A 19,796-nucleotide genomic window follows, 5' to 3' on the forward strand; every position below is an offset into this window, starting at 1 on the left:
GTGGAAAGCCCTGGGCTAGGGGAGGACAGCCTGGGCTAGGGGCCAGGTGACCATCCACTCAGCCCTGTTGGGACTCTTTCCTGCCTGGGACATCTGACCAGGAACCTAACTGTTAGGGACCCTCAGATGTAATATTGCTTTAAGGAAAAACAACTGGAGCCCATTATACAGAGTGAAGTAAGCCAGAAAGATAAACACCAATACAGTATACTAACACATATATATGGAACTTAGAAAGATGGTAACTATAACCTATATGCAAGACAGAAAAAGAGACACAGATGTATAGAACAGACTTTTGGACTCTGTGGGAGAAGGTGGGGGGGGGGTGATGATCTGAGAGAATAGCAAGAAAACATGTATATTATCAATTGTGAAACAGATCACCGGTCCAGGTTGGATGCGTGAGACAAGTGCTCAGGGTTGGTGCACTAGGATGACCCAGAGGGATGAGATGGGGAGGGAGAGAGGAGGGGGGTTCAGGATGGGGAACACATGTAAAGCCACGGCTGATTCATATCAATGTATGGCAAAAACCACTACAATCTTGTAAAGTATTTAGCCTCCAACTAATATAAATATATGAAAAGAAAAAAAAATCTTCTCTGAACAGTGACATGTTCTAACTTTTCCCCTTTTTACTTCATTTAGGCACAGAGTTGAAAGTGATTCAGTGGTGCTTTTGATCATCCAGTTGTGTACCTGTGTTCTCATTCCAGCATCCACACTGCTCTGTCTCTTCACTTTATTGAGTAACTTTTTAGCTGCCTATAACTCTGTGTTGTAAGAGCAACATAAACTCAGATTGAGCTCAAGCTCCAAATAAGAAATTCTGGGAGTTCTGTTCAGGTCTTTTCTGCATCCGTACCAGATGTCCCAACCACCCTCAGAATTCAGCCGGTCTGGACACCGGGTGCTCACAGGGATGATACAGGTGAATTCTGGGGCCCATCACCCTGTCAGGAGGATCTGAAAACCCAGCTCCAGAGAGTGGGGAATACTCACTAGAACCAGGCTCTCATTTCCACTCCAAAGAGAGTGACATCAACACTGTTCATCACAGACAGGGCTTCTGAGCAGGAAGCAGATGTGGCTGTTCCCCTAGGGAGAGTCCTGGAGTGAACTCTTCAGTGTGGCCTCCCTCACCTGCTTCCCTGTCAGGAGATCAAAGTGCAGCTGATTCTCTCCAGCAGGGATGGAAGGTGGGGTCGACTTTAGAAACCAGGTATCATCTCAGCCTTGAACACCAGGGAACCCAAACACCCCATCACCTACTTCACCTCAAACCCAAGAGTTATAGGCCAGGGGAATCTGGACCCATGAAAATCTATTCTGTTTCTTTCAAACACCACTTAGGGCTGAGCAGAATGCCAGGATGAGTGAACTGGAAGATCTGTCAAAAAGTTAAGTAGTACAGGGGGAGAGGGGATGTCAAGGCTCTGTTGTTATGTTGCCCAAAGTAGCATCATTTTGCCACAAGCACTGAGCTCACTGTACTGAAGCAGACTATGTTACAGCCATAGCATCAGCCCACAGTCACAGAAGTGTAAACCTACAGTTCACAGGACTGACAGCTGTTTCCCATAACCCTGAGGACACTTGGGGACACATCCCACAAGTGTGGGGTGCAGATCTTCCCTGGCAGGGGGACCCCCTGGGCTGATAGCCCTGCTGCAGGTTATTATTCAAGCTATGTGAGACCTGCTAGTTGTGAATAAGTTATCAATTGCCTCTTATTCAAGATTCTAATGTCTTTGGTAGTGGTCAGCAGGCACTTTACAAGAATCTACTCAAGAAATCCTCTTGAGATCCCCAGAGACTAAGGGATTAAGAGCACTGACTGCCCAGTATTAACTATATTAACCCATCTAAGTGATAGACCTGGGCATGAGACCCACACTATCTTATTCCCAAGGTTGTGCTTTTAATCACAGCTGCAGTGTCTCAGAGGGAGAATAATCAGGGTTAAGGATGCCTGTGTGTGACGATGTGCATTTTTCTCCAGACTTTGTTATTTGTGTTCAGAAAACCACCAAATCTTACTCAGCTAATATCCAACAGCCTTAGCCATTACTGCATATCTTATTAATCACCTTGTGCTCAGTCACTTCTGTCACGTCCAACTCTTTGAAATCCCATCGACTGTAGCCCACCAGGCTCTTCTATCCATGGAATTTTCCAGGGAAGAATACCTAGATCTTCCCAACCCAGGGATCGAACCCGCATCTCTGACATCCCCTGCATTTACCGCTAGCACACCTGGGAGGCCCCATTAATTACCTTATGTTGAACAAAGTCCCTGGGAATCTAGGATGAGAACCCCTTAAAACAGACGACTTGATGATCCATGGTATTAGGATCCATGTATTAGGATCCATGATCCTAATACTCCTGACACATGTGCTAACTCTCCCCTAACAATGGCCATGGCAGACACTGCTAGTTGATCCCAGCATTTTTCAGATAGAATTTAAATATGGCTTCATCACTGAGGCATTGCCAAATGCAAAAATTGACTAGAGAAAGGCAAGCAAATGCCATCCTGGTTTTATGTACTTGTCCATGACTGACCATGGCTATGCTCACTTTTCCAAAACTGTGCCCCAAAGTCCTATAATAATCAGATGCCAATATGTCATCAGATAAAAATGTCAGCTTCCAGGGGCAGTTAGGCCATAATACCTGAAAATAAATGTCAGGACATCAGTAGTCCTTGGAGCACATCTGAAACCTGCTTCTGATGAAGCAGGCTTATGCCTTCTGGGCACAGCAGTCAGGTGTCCTTCCTTTTGTTTGTGTCTACAGCAGTGACCTTTAAGATACACTCTCGCTTTCTCAGTTGATCAATCATGTCTGACTGTTTGAGATCCCATGGACTGTATAGTCTGCCACATTCATCTGTCCTTTGGATTATCCAGGCAAGAATACTGGAGTGGATTGCCATGTCCTCCCCCAGGGGATCTTCCCAACCCAGGTATTGAACCTGTCTCCTGTGTCTCCTACATTGACAGGTGGATTCCTTATCAATGAGACACCTGGGAAGCCCTAAGATACATCAGTTACTATTTAGAGGAAGCAGCAGTGTTATTATTTACAGCACAGACCTACCTCCCCAGGTCAGTAGCTGCCCAATATGGTATTGGAGAAGAGCAGAGGAATATCTCCAGAAGAAATGAAGAGGCTAAGCAAAAGCAGAGACAATGCCTAGTTGTAGACATGTCTGGTGGTGGAAAAAAGTCTGATGATATAAAGAACAACATTGCATAGGAACACAGAATGTTGGGTCCATTAATCAAGGTAGATTGGAAGTGGTCAAACAGGTGATGGATGGCAAGAGTGAACGTTGGCATTTTTGGAATCAATGAACTAAAATGGATGGGAATGGGAGAATTTAATTCAGATAACCATTATATCTACTACTGTGGGAAGGAATCCATTAGAAAAACAGTGGAGTAGCACTCATAGTCAACAAGTGTCAAAAAGGCAGTACTTGGATGCAATCTCAAAAATGAGAGAACGATCTCCATTCATTTCCAAAGCAAAGCATTCAATATCACAATAATCCAAACCTAAGCCCCGGCCACTAATGCCAAGGAAGCTGAAGTTGAATGGCTCTATAAAGACCTACAAGACATTCTAGAATTCACACACACACACACACACACACACTAAGTCATTTTCATCATAGGGAACTGGAATGCAAAAGTAGGAAGTAAAGAGATACCTGGAGTAACAGTTTGACCTTGGAGTACAAAATGAAGCAGAGCAAAGGCTAACAGAGTTTTGACAAGAGAATGCACTGGTCATAGCACACACTCTCTTCCAACAACACAAGAGAAGACTCTACACATGGACATCATCAAATGGTCAACACTGAAATAAGATTGATTATATTCTTGGCAGCCAAACATGCAGCCAGAAGCTCTATACAGTGAGCAAACACAAGACCAGGAGTTGACTGTGGTTCACATCATGAACTCCTTATTGCAAAAATCACACTTAAATTGAAGAAAGTAGGGAAAACCACTAGACCATTCATGTATAACCTAAATCAACCTGAATCAAATCCCTTATGATTATACAGTAGAAGTAGCAAATAGATTAAAGGGATTAGATCTGATAGACAGAATGCCTGAAGAACTATGGACAGAGGTTCATGACATTGTACAGGAGACAGTGATTAAAACCATCCCTGAGAAAAAGAGATGTGAAAAGGCAAAGTGATTGTCTGAGGAGGCCTTACAAATATCTGAGAAAAGAAGAGACTCTAAAAGCAAAGGAGAAAAGGAAAAACATGCCCATTTCAATGCAGAGTTCTAAAGAATATCAAGGTGAGATAAGAAAGCCTTCCTCAGTGAGCAAAGCAAAGAAATAGAGGAAAACAATAGATGAGAAAGACTAGAGATTTCTTCAAGAAAATTAGAGATAATAAAGGAACAGTTCATGTAAACATGGGCACAATAAAGGACAGAAATGGTATGAACCTAACAGAAGCAGAAGATATTAAGAAGAGGGGACAAGAATACACAGAAGAACTATACAAAAAGATCTTAATGACTTGGATAACCATGATGGTGTGATCAAAAACCTAGAGCCAGACATCCAGGAATGTGAAGTCAAGTAGGCCTTAGGAAACATCACTGCAAACAAATCTTGTGCAAGTAATGGAATTCCAGTTGAGCTATTTTAAATCCTAAAAGTTGATGCAGTTAAAGTGCTGTGCTCAATATGCCAGTAAATTTGGAAAACTCAACAGTGACCACAGGACTGGAAAAGGTCAGTTTTCATTCCAATCCCAAAGAAGGACAATGACAAAAAATGTTCTAACCTCCACACAATAGCATTCATTTCATATGTTAACAGGGTAATGCTCAAAATCCTTCAAGCCAGGCTTCAACACTATGTGAACCAAGAATTTCCAGATGTACAAGCTGGATTTAGAAAAGGCAGAGGAACCAGATCAAATTGCCAACATTCATTGGATCATAGTAAGAGCAAGATAATTACACAAATACACCTATTTCTGCTTCATTGACTATGCTCAAGCCTTTGTGTGGATCACAATAAACTGAAAATTCTTCAAGAGATGGGAATTCCACACCACCTTACCTACCTCCTATGAAACCTGCATTCAGGTCAAGAAGCAACAGTTAGAACCTGACATGAAACAACTGACTGGTTCCAAATCAGGAAAAGAGTATGTCAAGGCTGTATATTATCACCCTACTAATTCAGCTTCTATGCAGAGTACATCATGCAAAATGTCAGACTGAATGCAGCACATGCTGGAATTAAGATTGCTGGGAGAAATATCAATAAACTCAGATATGCAGATAACACCACCCTTATAGCAGAAAGTGAAGAGGAACGAAAGAGCCTCTTGATGAAGGTGAAAGAGGAGAGTGGAAAAGTTGGCTTAAATTCAATGTTCATCTTGAGTCCCCCTTTTTCTCCTCCTGCTCATCTCTATCTCCCTCCTCCCTCTCCTCTTTTTCATGTAACTCTGTGAACCTCTCTGGGTGTCCCTCACGGTGAATAATCTTTTCACCATTAACCTAGAAATTTTACTATCAGTGCTGTATAGTTGGAGAAGTCTTGAGACTACTGGAAGAATAAAACTGAAATCCAGAGGCAGGAGACTTAAGCCCCAAACCTAAGAACACCAGAAAACTCCTGACTACATGGAACATTAAGTAATAAGAGATCATCCAAAGGCCTCCATACCTACACTGAAACCAACCACCACCCAAGAGCCAATAAAATTCAGAGCAAGACATACCATGCAAATTCTCCAGCAACGAAGGAACATAGCCCTGAGCATCAACATACAGGATGCCCAAAGTCACACCTAACACATAGACCCATCTCAAAACTCATTACTGGGCACTCCATTGCACTCGAGAGAGAAGAAATCCAGTTCCACGCGCCAGAACACCAACGCAAGTTTCCCTAACCAGGAAACCTTGACAAGCCAATTGTCCAACCCCACCCACTGGGTGAAACCTCCACAACAAAAAGGAACCACAGACCACCAGAATACAGAAAGCCCACTCCAGACACAGCATCTAAACAAGATGAAAAGGTAGAGAAATACCCAGCAGGTAAAGGAACATGAAAAATGCCTACCAAGTCAAACAAAAGAGGAGGAGATAGGGAATCTACCTGAAAAAGAATTTAGAACAATGATAATAAAAATGATCCAAAATCTTGAAAACAAAATGGAGCTACAGATGAATAGCCTGGAGACAAAGATTGAGAAGATGCAAGAAATGTTTAATAAAGACCTAGAAGAAATAAAAAAGAGTCAATTAAAAATGAATAATGCACTAAATGAGATCAAAAACACTCTGGAAGGAACCAAAAGTAGAATAACGGAGACAGAAGATAGGATAAGTGATGTAGAAGATAAAATGGTAGAAATAAATGAAGCAGAGAGGAAAAAAGAAAAAAGAATCAAAAGAAATGAGGACAACCTCAGGGACCTCTGGGACAATGTGAAACACCCCAACATTCGAATCATAGGAGTCCCAAAAGAAGAAGACAAAGAGAAAGGCCATGAGAAAATACTCAAGGAGATAATAGCTGAAAACTTCCCTAAAATGGGAAAGGAAATAGCCACCCAAGTCGAAGAAACCCAGAGAGTCCCAAACAGGATAAACCCAAGGCGAAACACCCCAAGACACATATTAATCAAATTAACAAAGATCAAACACAAAGAACAAATATTAAAAGCAGCAAGGGAGAAACAACAAATAACACACAAAGGTATTCCCATAAGGATAACAGCTGATCTATCAATAGAAACCCTTCAGGCCAGAAGGGAATGGCAGGACATACTTAAAGTAATGAAAGAGAATAACCTACAACCTAGATTACTGTACCCAGCAAGGATCTCATTCAGATATGAAGGAGAATTCAAAAGTTTTACAGACAACCAAAAGCTGAGAGAATTCAGCACCACCAAACCAGCTCTTCAACAAATGCTAAATGATCTTCTCTAGACAGGAAACGCAGAAAGGTTGTATAAATGCGAACCCAAAACAACAAAGTAAATGGCAACGGGACCAAACCTATCAACAATTACCCTAAATGTAAATGGGTTGAATGCCCCAACCAAAAAACAAAGACTGGCTGAATGGATACAAAAACAAGAGCCCTATATATGCGGTCTACAAGAGACCCACCTCAAAACAAGGGACACATACAGACTAAAAGTGAAGGGCTGGGAAAAAATATTTCACACAGAGACCAAAAAAAAGCAGGAGTCGCAATACTCATATCAGATAAAATAGACTTTCAAATAAAGCATGTGAAAAGAGACAAAGAAGGACACTACATAATGATCAAAGGATCAATCCAAGAAGAAGATATAACAATTATAAATATATATGCACCCAACATAGGAGCACCGCAATATGTAAGGCAAATGCTAACGAGTATGAATGGGGAAATTAGTAGTAACACAATAATAGTGGGAGACTTTAATACCCCACTCACAATTTTGGCTAGATCAACTAAACAGAAAATTAACAAGGAAACACAAACTTTAAATGACACAATGGACCAGTTAGACCTAATTGATATCTATAGGACATTTCACCCCAAAACAATCAACTTCACCTTTTTCTGAAGTGTACACGGAACCTTCTCCAGAATAGATCACATCCTGGGCCATAAATCTAGTCTTGGTAAATTCAAAAAAATTGAAATCATTCCAGTCATCTTTTCTGACCACAGTGCAGTAAGATTAGATCTCAATTACAAGAAAAAAATTATTAAAAATACAAACATATGGAGGCTAAATAACACACTTCTGAATAATCAACAAATCATGGAAGAAATCAAAAAAGAAATCAAAATATGCATAGAAACGAATGAAAATGAAAACACAACAACCCAAAACCTATGGGACACTGTAAAAGCAGTGCTAAGGGGAAGGTTCATAGCATTACAGGCTTACCTCAAGAAACAAGAAAAAAGCCAAATAAATAACCTAACTCTACACCTAAAGCAACTAGAGAAGGAAGAAATGAAGAACCCCAGGGTTAGCAGAAGGAAAGAAATCTTAAAAATCAAGGCAGAAATAAATGCAATAGAAACTAAAGAGACCATAGCAAAAATCAACAAAGCTAAAAGCTGGTTTTTTGAAAAAATAAACAAAATTGACAAACCATTAGCAAGACTCATTAAGAAACAAAGGGAGAACAACCAAATTAACAAAATTAGAAATGAAAATGGAGAGATCACAACAGACAACACTGAAATACAAAGGATCATAAGAGACTACTACCAGCAGCTCTATGCCAATAAAATGGACAACTTGGATGAAATGGACAAATTCTTAGAAAAGTATAACTTTCCAAAACTGAACCAGAAAGAAATAGAAGATCTTAACAGACCTATCACAAGCAAGGAAATCGAAGCTGTAATCAGAAATCTTCCAGCAAACAAAAGCCTAGGACCAGATGGTTTCACAGCTGAATTCTACCAAAAATTTAGAGAAGAGCTAACGCCTATCTTATTCAAACCCTTCCAGAAAATTGCAGAAGAAGGCAAACTTCCAAACTCATTCTATGAGGCCACCATCACCCTAATTCCAAAACCAGATAAAGATGCCACAAAAAAAGAAAACTACAGGCCAAAATCACTGATGAACATAGATGCAAAAATCCTTAACAAAATTCTAGCAAATAGAATCCAACAACATATTTAAAAAAAATCACACACCACGACCAAGTGGGCTTTATCCCAGGAATGCAAGAATTCTTTAATATCCACAAATCAATCAATGTAATACACCACATTAACAAATTGAAAGATAAAAACCATATGATTATCTCAATAGATGCAGAAAAGGCATTTGACAAAATTCAACATCCATTTATGATAAAAACTCTCCAGAAAGCAGGAATAGAAGGAACATACCTCAACATAATAAAAGCTATATATGACAAACCCACAGCAAGCATTACCCTCAATGGTGAAAAATTGAAAGCATTTCCCCTAAAATTAGGAACAAGACAATGGTGCCCACTCTCACCACTACTATTCAACATAGTGTTGGAAGTTTTGGCCACAGCAATCAGAGCAGAAAATGAAGTAAAAGGAATCCAGATAGGAAAAGAAGAAGTGAAACTCTCACTGTTTGCAGATGACATGATCCTCTACATAGAAAACCCTAAAGACTCTTCCAGAAAATTACTAGAGCTAATCAATGAATATAGTAAAGTTGCAAGATATAAAATTAACACACAGAAATCCCTTGCATTCCTATACACTAACAATGAGAAAACAGAAAGAGAAATTAAGGAAACAATACCATTCACCATTGCAATAAAAAGAATAAAATACTTAGGAGTATATCTACCTAAAGAAGCAAAAGACCTATACATAGAAAACTATAAAACACTGATGAAAGAAATCAAAGAGGACACAAACAGATGGAGAAATATACTGTGTTCATGGATTGGAAGAATCAATATTGTCAAAATGGCTATACTACCCAAAGCAATCTATAGATTCAATGCAATCCCTATCAAGCTACCAACGGTATTTTTCACAGAACTAGAACAAATAATTTCACAATTTGTATGGAAATACAAAAAACCTCGAATAGCCAAAGCAATCTTGAGAAAGAAGAATGGAACTGGAGGAATGAACCTGCCTGACTTCAGACTATACTACAAAGCCACAGTCATCAAGACAGTATGGTGCTGGCGCAAAGACAGAAATATAGATCAATGGAACAGAATAGAAAGCCCAGAGATAAATTCACGAACCTATGGACACCTTATCTTCGACAAAGGAGGCAAGGATATACAATGGAAAAAAGACAACCTCTTTAACAAGTGGTGCTGGGAAAGCTGGTCAACCACTTATAAAAGAATGAAACCAGAACACTTTCTAACACCATACACAAAAATAAACTCAAAATGGATTAAAGATCTAAATGTAAGACCAGAAACTATAAAACTCCTAGAGGAGAACATAGGCAAAACACTCTCCGACATAAATCACAGTAGGATCCTCTATGACCCACCTCCCAGAATATTGGAAATAAAAGCAAAAATAAACAAATGGAACCTAATGAAACTTAAAAGGTTTTGCACAACAAAGGAAACTATAAGCAAGGTGAAAAGACAGCCCTCAGATTGGGAGAAAATAATAGCAAATGAAGAAACAGACAAAGGGTTAATCTCAAAAATATACAAGCAGCTCCTGCAGCTCAATTCCCAAAAAATAAATGACCCAATCAAAAAATGGGCCAAAGAACTAAACAGACATTTCTCCAAAAAAGACATACAGATGGCTAACAAACACATGAAAAGATGCTCAACATCACTCATTATCAGAGAAATGCAAATCAAAACCACAATGAGGTACCATTACACACCAGTCAGGATGGCTGCTATCCAAAAGTCTACAAGCAATAAATGCTGGAGAGGGTGTGGAGAAAAGGGAACCCTCTTACACTGTTGGTGGGATGCAAACTAGTACAGCCGCTATGGAGAACAGTTTGGAAAACTGTTCTTAAAAAACTGGAAATAGAACTGCCATATGACCCAGTAATCCCACTGCTGGGCATACACACAAAGGAAACCATATCTGAAAGAGACATGTGCACCCCAATGTTCATTGCAGCACTGTTGCTGATAGCCAGGACATGGAAGCAACCTAGATGCCCATCAGCAGATGAATGGATAAGGAAGCTGTGGTACATATACACCATGGAATATTACTCAGCCATTAAAAAGAATTCATTTGAATCAGTTCTAATGAGATGGATGAAACTGGAGCCCATTATACAGAGTGATGTAAGCCAGAAAGATTAAAACCATTACAGTATACTAATACATATATATGGAATTTAGAAAGATGGTAATGATAACCCTATATGCAAAACAGAAAAAGACACACAGATGTACAGAACAGACTTTTGGACTCTGTGGGAGAAGGCGAGGGTGGGATGTTTCGAGAGAACAGCATAAAAACATGTATATTATCTATGGTGAAACAGATCACCAGCCCAGGTTGGATGCATGAGACAAGTGCTCAGGCCTGGTGCACTGGGAAGACCCAGAGGGATCAGGTAGAGAGGGAGGTGGGAGGGGGGATCGGGATGGGGAATACATGTAAATCCATGACCTATTCATGTCAATGTATGACAAAAACCACTACAATATTGTAAAGTAATTAGCCTCCAATTAATAAAAATAAAAAAATTAAAAAACTTCTATGTTCAAAAAACTAAGTTCATAACATCTGATCCCATGACTTCACGGCAAATAGATCGGGAAAAAGTGACAGACATTATTTTCTTAGGCTCCAAAATCACTGCAGATGGTGACTGCAGCCATGAAATTAAAAGGCACTTGATCTGTGGAAGAAAAGCTATGAAAAATCCAGGCAGCATATTAAAAAGCAGAGACATCACTTCGCAAACAAATGTCTGTCTAGTCAAAGCTAGGGTTTTTTCAGAACAAGATCCAGTTTCCCTCTCAGTAAGTCTTTCCTATCAAGAAACTTCCAAAAGCCTCTTATCCTTCTCCATCAGAAGGCAGACAGACTGAAAACCACAATCACAGAAAAATCACATAGACCACAGCCTTGTCTAACTCAATCAAACTATGAGCCATGTTGTGTAGGGCCACCCAAGACAAACGGGTCATGGTAGAGACTTCTGACTAAACACGGTCCACTGGAGAAGGGAATGGCAAACTCCTTCAGTATTCTTGCCTTGAGAACCCCATGAATAATATGAAAAGGCTAAGAGACAGGACACTGAAAGATGAACTTCCCAGGTCAGTAGGCGCCCAATATGCTACTAGAGATAAGTGGAGATATAACTCCGGAAAGAATGAATAGACGGAGCCAAAGAAAAATAACACCCAGTTGTGGATGTGACTGCTGATGCAAGTAAAGTCTGATGTTATAAAGAGCAATATTGCATAGGAACCTGGAATGTTATGTCCATGAAACAAGGCAAATTGGAAGTGATCAAACAGGAGATGGTAAGAGTGAACACTGACATTTTAGGACTCAGTGAACTAAAATAGACTGGAATGGATAAATTTAACTCAGATGACATTATATCTACTACTGTGGTAAAGAATCCCTTAGAAGAAATGGAGTAGCCATCATACTCAAGAGTCTAAATGCAGTACTTGGATGCTGTCTTAAAAACGACAGAATGATCTCTGTTCATTTCCAAGGCAAACCATTCAATATCACAGTAATCCAAGTCTATACCCCAACCAATAATGCTGAAGAAGCTGAAGTTGAATGGTTCTATGAAGACCTACAAGACCCTCTAGAACTAATACCCAAGAAAGATGCCCTTTTCATTATAGGGGACTGGAATGCAAGGAGATCCAACCAGTCCATCCTAAAGGAGATCAGTCCTGGGTGTTCATTGGAAGGACTGATGCTGAAGCTGAAACTCCAGTACTTTGGCCACCTCATGCGAAGAGTTGACTCATTGGAAAAGACCCTTATGCTGGGAGGGATTGGGGGCAGGAGGACAAGGGGGCAACAGAGGATGAGATGGCTGTATGGCATCACTGACTCAATGGGCATGAGTTTGTGTACACTCCGGGAGTTGGTGATGGACAGGGGGGCCTGGCATGCTGTGATTCATGGGGTCGCAAAGAGTCAGACATGACTGAATGACTGAACTGAACTGAACTGGAATGCAAATGTAGGAAGTCAAGAAACACATGGAGTAACAGGCAAATTTGGCCTTGGAATACAAAATGAAGCTGGGGAAAGCCTAATAGAGTTTTGCAAAGGGAACACACTGGTGATAGCAAATAATCTCTTCCAACACCACAAGAAAGACTCTACACATGCACATAACCAGATGGCCAACACTAAAATCATATTGATTATATTCTTTGCAGCCAAAGTTGGAGAAGCTCTATAGAGTCAGCAGAAAAAAGACCGGGAGCTGACTGTGGCTCAGGTCATGAACTCCTTATTGACAAATTCAGACTGAAATTGAAGAAAGTAGGGAAAACTAGACCATTCAGGTATGACGTAAATCTACAGTGGAAGTGAGAAATAGATTCAAGGGATTAGATCAGATAGACAGAGTGCCTGAAGAACTATGGACAGAGGTTCTTGACATTGTACAGGGGGCAGGGATCAAGACCATCCCCAGAAAAAGAAGTGCAAAACGGCAAAATGGTTGTCTGAGGAGGTCTTTTAAACAGCTATGAAAAGAAGAGAAGCAAAAGGCAAAGGAGAAAAGAAAAGATATACCCATTTGAATGCAGAGTACCAAAGAATAGCAAGGAGAGGTAAGAGAGCCTTCCTCAGTGATCAATGCAAAGAAATAGAGGAAAGCAATAGACTGGGAAAGACTAGGGATCTCTTCAAGAAAATTAGAGATACCAAGGGAATATTTCATGCAAAGATGGGCACAATAAAGGACAGAAGTGGTATGGACCTAACAGAAGCAGAATATACTAAGAAGAGGTGGCAATAAAACACAGAAGAGCTATACAAAAAAAGTTCTTCATGACCCAGATAACCATGATAGTGTGATCAATCACCTAGAGCCAGACACCCTGGGATGCGAACTCTAGTGGGCCTTAGGAAGAATCACGACCAATAAAGCTACTGGAGGTGATAGAATTCCAGCTGACCTATTTCAAATCCTAAAAGATGATGCTGTTAAAGTGTTGCACTCAATATGCCAGCAAATTTGGAAAACTCAGCAGTGGCCACAGGACTGGAAAAGGTCACTTTTCATTCCAGTCCCAAAGAAGGCAATGCCGAAAAATGCTAACACAAAATTAGAATCATCTCACATGTTGGCAAATTAATGCTCAAAATTCTCCAAGCCAGGCTTCAACAGTATGTGAACCATGAACTTCCAGATGTTCAAGCTGGATTTAGAAAAGACAGAGGAACCAGAGATCAAATTGCCAACATCTACTGCATTATCAAAAAAGCAGGAGAGTTCCAGAAAAATACCTACTTCTGCTTTATTGACTATGCCAAAGCCTTTGATGTGTGGATCGCAACAAACTATGGACTGGACATGGAACAACAAACTGGTTCCAAATAGGGAAAGGAGTACCTCAAGGCTATATATTGTCACCCTTCTTACTTAAGTTACCTGCAGAGTACATCATGTGAAACACTGGGCTGGATGAAGCACAAGCTGGAAACAAGATTTCCAGGAGAAATATCAAAACCACTACAATATTGTAAAGTAATTAGCCTCCAACTAATAAAAATAAATGAAAAAAAAAAAGAACCTCAGATATGCTACCACCCTTATGACAGAAAGCAAAGAACTAAAGAGCCTCTTGATGAAAGTGAAAGAGGAGAGTGAAAAAGTTGGCTTAAAGCTCAACATTCAGAAAACTAAGGTCATGGCATCCAGTCCCATCACTTCATGGGAAGTAGATGGGGAAACAATGGAAACAGTGACAGACTTTATTTTCTTGGGCTCCAAAATCACTGCAGATAGTGACTGCAGCCATGAAATTAAAAGACGCTTGCTCTTTGGAAGAAAAGCTATGACCAACCTAGACAGCATATTAAAAAGCAGAGACATTACTTTGCCAACAAATGTCCATCTAGTCAAAGCTATATTTTTTCCAGTGGTCATGTATGGATGTGAGAGTTGGACTATAAAGAAAGCTGAGTGCCGAAAAATTGATGCTTTTGAACTGTGGTGTTGGAGAAGACTCTTGAGAGTCCCTTGGACTGCAAGGAGATCCAACCAGTCCATCCTAAAGGAGATCAGTCCTGAATATTCATTGGGAGGACTGATGCTGAAGGTGAAACTCCAATATTTTGGCCACCTGATGCAAAGAACTGACTCATTGGAAAACACCTGATGCTGGGAAAGATTGAAGGTGGGAGGAGAAGAAGATGACAGAGGATGAAATGGTCGATGGCATCACTGACTCAGTGGACATGAGTTTGAGTAAACTCCAGGAGTTGTTAATGGATAGGGAGGCCTGGCGTGCTGCAGCCCATGGGGTTACAAAGAGTTGGACAGGGCTGAATGACTAAACTGAACTGAACTGAACTGATGGTTTTTCTAGTAGTTATGTATGGCTGTGAGAGTTGGACCATAAAGAAGGCTTAGCATGGAAGAACTGATATTTTTGAACTGTGGTGTGGGAGAAGACTCTTGAGAGTCCCTTGGACTGCAAGGAGATCAAACCAGTCAATCCTAAAGGAAATCAACCCTAAATAGTCATTGGAAGAACTGATGCTCAAGCTTAAGCTCCAGTACTTTGACTGCCTGAAGTGAAGAGCCAACTCACTGATGATGGGAAAAATTTAAGGCAGGAGAAGAAGTGGATGACAGAGGATGAGATAGTTGGGTGGCATCACCGACTCAGCTGACATGGGTCTGAGCAAACTCTGGGAGAGAAGCCTGGTGTGCTGCAGACCATGAGGTCTCAAAGAGTTGGACTTGAATGAGGGACTGAACACCACCACCACCACCAGCTAGAGAGAAAACATAAACAGTTCTAATCAACTGGCCACCACATGTGGTTATCTGGAGTGTGTAGGAGGAGTACCTGGATTAAATTCATTGTCTAACTTACTGCAAAAAATACAAGTATTCCACAGTGATGGTGCCAAAGTTCTCAGACTCTCCAGATCAAACTTTGAGAAAATTCTGTACTGCTTTTTGACAAAAGCCTCAGGATAAACTCTTCTCTCCACTTTCATATGAATGGGCGATGGCCCTTGCCCCAGGCAAAAACCTCCGTTAAACATTTTTTCTGGAACAAATCCTCTTTGAAGGTACCATAGACCTGCTTTGCAACAAAACTGTTGAATGACTCCCTTTCATGGGTGGCCTCAACTATAAAACATCTGAAACCTTGACTACACAGAAGATTGGATGGAGCTAATCACTTCCTCTTCTGCCTTCACAGGTCCTGCCATTCTAGCAAGTCATCAGCAGAACATCACACACACCTGGACTCTACTGCTCCCCTTCCATCCAAACACCTCACAAGACCAGACCTCATGGGAGGTCACCCACTTCTCTTGATGAATGAAAATGTCTTTTATAGATTTTATGAAACTGATGATCACTATCCTTTTCACTAATAAAGATAAGTACCTCAAGTGTTTACTATTAAAAACAAAACACACAAATGCCACCAAAAAAACAACAACAACAAAAACAAACAAACAAACAAAAAACCTCCTTTGACTGGATGAACTGAGACTTTTTTCCATTTAGTAGGTACAGAGAACCATGGGATTCAATATGCTTCTCTTCTTGGCTTGGTTTCTAGAAAGTAAAGTTGGTATTAATTTGCAATAATTATTCATGTTTGAGGTCTCTGCTACAAACATATTGCCTCCTTACTTTTTAGCTATTGCTTTTATAACTTAAAAAATATGTAACAATGTATTTTCCTTATTATTTTTTAATATTGATAAAATGTATGCATTAAGAATGACATAAATTTGATTCTTCCATCATCTGTGATTACCTGTAGAATAGAATAATTAATCATAAAATGTGTTCCCCATTATTTTGTTTTCTTCCTGCACCTTGCAGCATCTAGTTCCACAACCAGGGACTGAAGTGGTGGCTCCCACAGTGGAAGCACAGAGTCTTAACCACAGGACCTCCAGGGAAGTCCCTGTTCCCCATTATTCTAAAACTAGGAAGGTGTATGGAATAATCAGCTAAATGCATACTGAACAGATCCCCATCCTGTGTCCTCATAGGGGATTATTTTCAGCATAATTTATATAAATAGTTTTGAGAAAGGGGTACACAAGCAGTGTGATATCACCCCAAATACTGATAATAATAAAGAATAAACCTGAAAATAACAGGGCTTATCTTTTCAACAGGGCTTCCCTGGTGGCTCAGACATTAAAGAATCCACCAGCAATGCAGGAGACCTGGGTTCAACACCTGGGTCAGGAAGGTCCTCTGGAGAAGGGAACGACTACTTACTCCAGTATTCTTGCCTGGAGAATCCATGGACAAAGGAGCCTGGTGAGCTACAGTTCATGGGGTTGCAAAGAGTCGACATAACTGATGACTAATACACATCTTTTCAATACATTTAACAATTACAACTTACTTGAATGTGTTAAACAATGTATTTTTCAAATATATCACTTCTGACACATATTTCCTGAGGTCTCCTTTCCTTTTCCTAATCTTTTCCTTTCCTTGTCATGTCTGGTAACTTCAGGAGAAGAAAAATTCTCTATATTAGTTCCTTCTAATTAATTCCTTCTATATTAGATCCAACATGATGAAATACTTTTAAGAAAAATATTAATAGAATGGATACTCTGTTAGGAAGTATGTCATGAACAAGACAGAAATGGTCTGTGTCCTCGTGGTGCTCACATCCATCCTCTTTGTGCTAAAATGCAAACTGCAGCTGACCCACCATCACCTCCATTTGCTTTAAGGATTCAAAGCGGCCAGATTCAAAGGGTCCACACTGATTCAAAGGGGCCAGAACATTCAATCACCTAATATTAACATGGTGAGAAATTTCACAAGACAGAGACTGCAGAATTTCAGGGGTCTGGTTAATTGTGGTACAAATGGAAGCCAGCATGCACTGTCATCCCAAACTGAGAGAACAGGTACTCACTTGTACATTCCAGGCGTTTCACATCTCGTGATGTCTGTAAGAAATATTGCTGAAGAACAAAGAAGAGGATGCCAAGGGGAATCACAGGTATAGCAATCCAAGGAATTGCAGCCACCATCACACCCACCACACCAATCACAAGTAGAAATGTCTGAAATAGCAAAAATACAGAGGCCTTCATGTCAAGGATACTTTACAAAGATAAACTTTAATGATTTGCTCTGTTAGGATTAAACTCCTTTCCTTGAAAAACTTGTTGGAACAGCAAGGAATGCTTTCCCTTCCAAATAAACATGCTTATAGGTGGCCCTCATGATATTTGTTGCATGCACCAACACTTTGATAAGAACTTTCTAGGTATCAGTTCTTATGATACACTCAGTAATCCTTTGAGGCAGGCATGACTAGTTTTAACAGATGAGAATATTTGAAGTTCAGAGAGTAGGAGTTGAATCCCAAACTATCAGGAGTCAGCATGTGTTACTAGAGAGATGAGTGAGCAGGTACCACAGATGAGGAATCCAGAAGCCTTAGCTATGCATGCAGGGATAAAGAAGTGGTTAATTACAAACTCAGTGTAAAATATCTATTAACAGTATTATCTAATTTTAGAAATGGAGGAGTGAGGCACAGGGTGAGGAGAAGCCACTTGATGGAAACTAAGTCACAGAGCTGGGAAGCCCATGTCATGAGCCATTATGACACATTTAAACCCCAAACATACAGCCATCATTCTATCATTACACTAAGTATTCAATTCAGTTCAATTCAGTTGCTCAGTCATGTCTGACTCTTTGTGACTCCATGGACTACAGCATGCCAGGCTTCCCTGTCCATTACCAACTCTTGGAGCTTGCTCAAACTCATGTCCATCGAGTCAGTGATACCATCCAACCATCTCATCCCCTATCATCCCCTTCTCCTTTTGCCTTCAATCTTACCCAGCATCAGGGTCTTTTTCCAACTAATCAGTTCTTTGAATCAGGTGGCCAAAGTATTGGAGCTTTAGCATCAGTCCTTCCAATGCATATTCAGGACTGATTTTGTTTAGGATTGACTGGTTTGGTCTCCTTGCTGTCCAAAGGACTCTCAAGAGTATTCTCCAAGCTCAGTTTTCTTTAAAATCCAACTCTTACATTCATACATTACTACTGGAAAAACAATAGTTTTGACTAGATGGACCTTGGTCAGCAAAGTAATGTCTCTGCTTTTAAATATGCTGTCTAAGTTGGTCATAGCTTTTCTTCCAAGGAGCAAGCATCTTTTAATTTCATGGCCACAGTCACCATCTGCAGTGATTTTGGAGCCCAAGAAAATAAAGCCTGTCACTGTTTCCATTGTTTCCCCATCTACCTGCCATGAAATGATGGGACTGAATGCCATGATCTTAGTTTTCTGTATGTTGAGCTTTAAGCCAACTTTTTCACTCTTCTTTTTCACTGTCATCAAGAAGCTCTTTAGTTCTTCTTCACCTTCTGTCATAAGGGTGGTGTTATCTGCGTATCTGAGGTTCTTGATATTTCTCCTGGCAATCTTGATTCTAGCTTGTGCTTCATCCAGCCCAGCATTTCGCATCATGTACTCTCTATATAAGTTAAATAAGCAGGTTGACAATATACAGCCTTAACATACTCCTTTCCCATTTTGGAACCAGTCTGTTGTTCCATGCCCAGTCCTAACTGTTGCTTCTTGACCTGCATACAGATTTCTCAGGAAGCAGGTCAGGTGGCCTGGTATTCCCATCTCTTTAAGAACTTTCCACAGTTTGCTGTGATCCACACTGTTAAAGGCTTTGGCATAGTCAATAAAGAAGAAGTAAATGTTTTTCTGGAACTCTCTTGCTTTTAAGATGATCCAACAGATGTAGGCAATCTGATCTCTGGTTCCTCTGCCTTTTCTAAACCCAGGTTGAACATCTGGAAGTTTATGGTTCATGTACTGTTGAAGCCTGGCCTGGAGAATTTTGAGCATTACTTTGCTAGCATGTGAGATGAGCGCAATCATGCAGTAGTTTGAACACTCTTTGGCATTGTCTTTCTTTGAGATTGAAATGAAAACTGACATTTTCCAGTCCTGTGGCCACTGCTGAGTGGGGATGATGGAATTCCAGTTGAGCTATTTCAAATCCTAAAAGATGATGCTGTTAAAGTGCTACACTCAATTTGCCAGCAAATTCGGAAA

General features: G+C 40.3%; 1 protein-coding gene across 5 annotated transcripts in view; it reads right to left on the reverse strand.

Moving 5' to 3' along the window:
• LOC122686751 (ATP-binding cassette sub-family C member 4-like) overlaps positions 1-19,796 on the reverse strand; it is a 2,082,459-nt gene that overhangs the window by 1,570,130 nt on the left and 492,533 nt on the right. The window contains exon 18 of one of the 5 annotated variants that reach the window (XM_043891991.1): positions 17,616-17,766. The exons of the other annotated variants lie outside the window; for them this stretch is intronic. Coding sequence (XP_043747926.1) covers positions 17,616-17,766 — 151 coding nt within the window. The remainder of the gene's footprint in view (positions 1-17,615; positions 17,767-19,796) is intronic. 5 annotated transcript variants of the gene reach the window in all.

The sequence above is a fragment of the Cervus elaphus genome, chromosome 30 (assembly GCF_910594005.1).
Source record: "Cervus elaphus chromosome 30, mCerEla1.1, whole genome shotgun sequence".
Taxonomy (NCBI): Eukaryota; Metazoa; Chordata; class Mammalia; order Artiodactyla; family Cervidae; genus Cervus; species Cervus elaphus.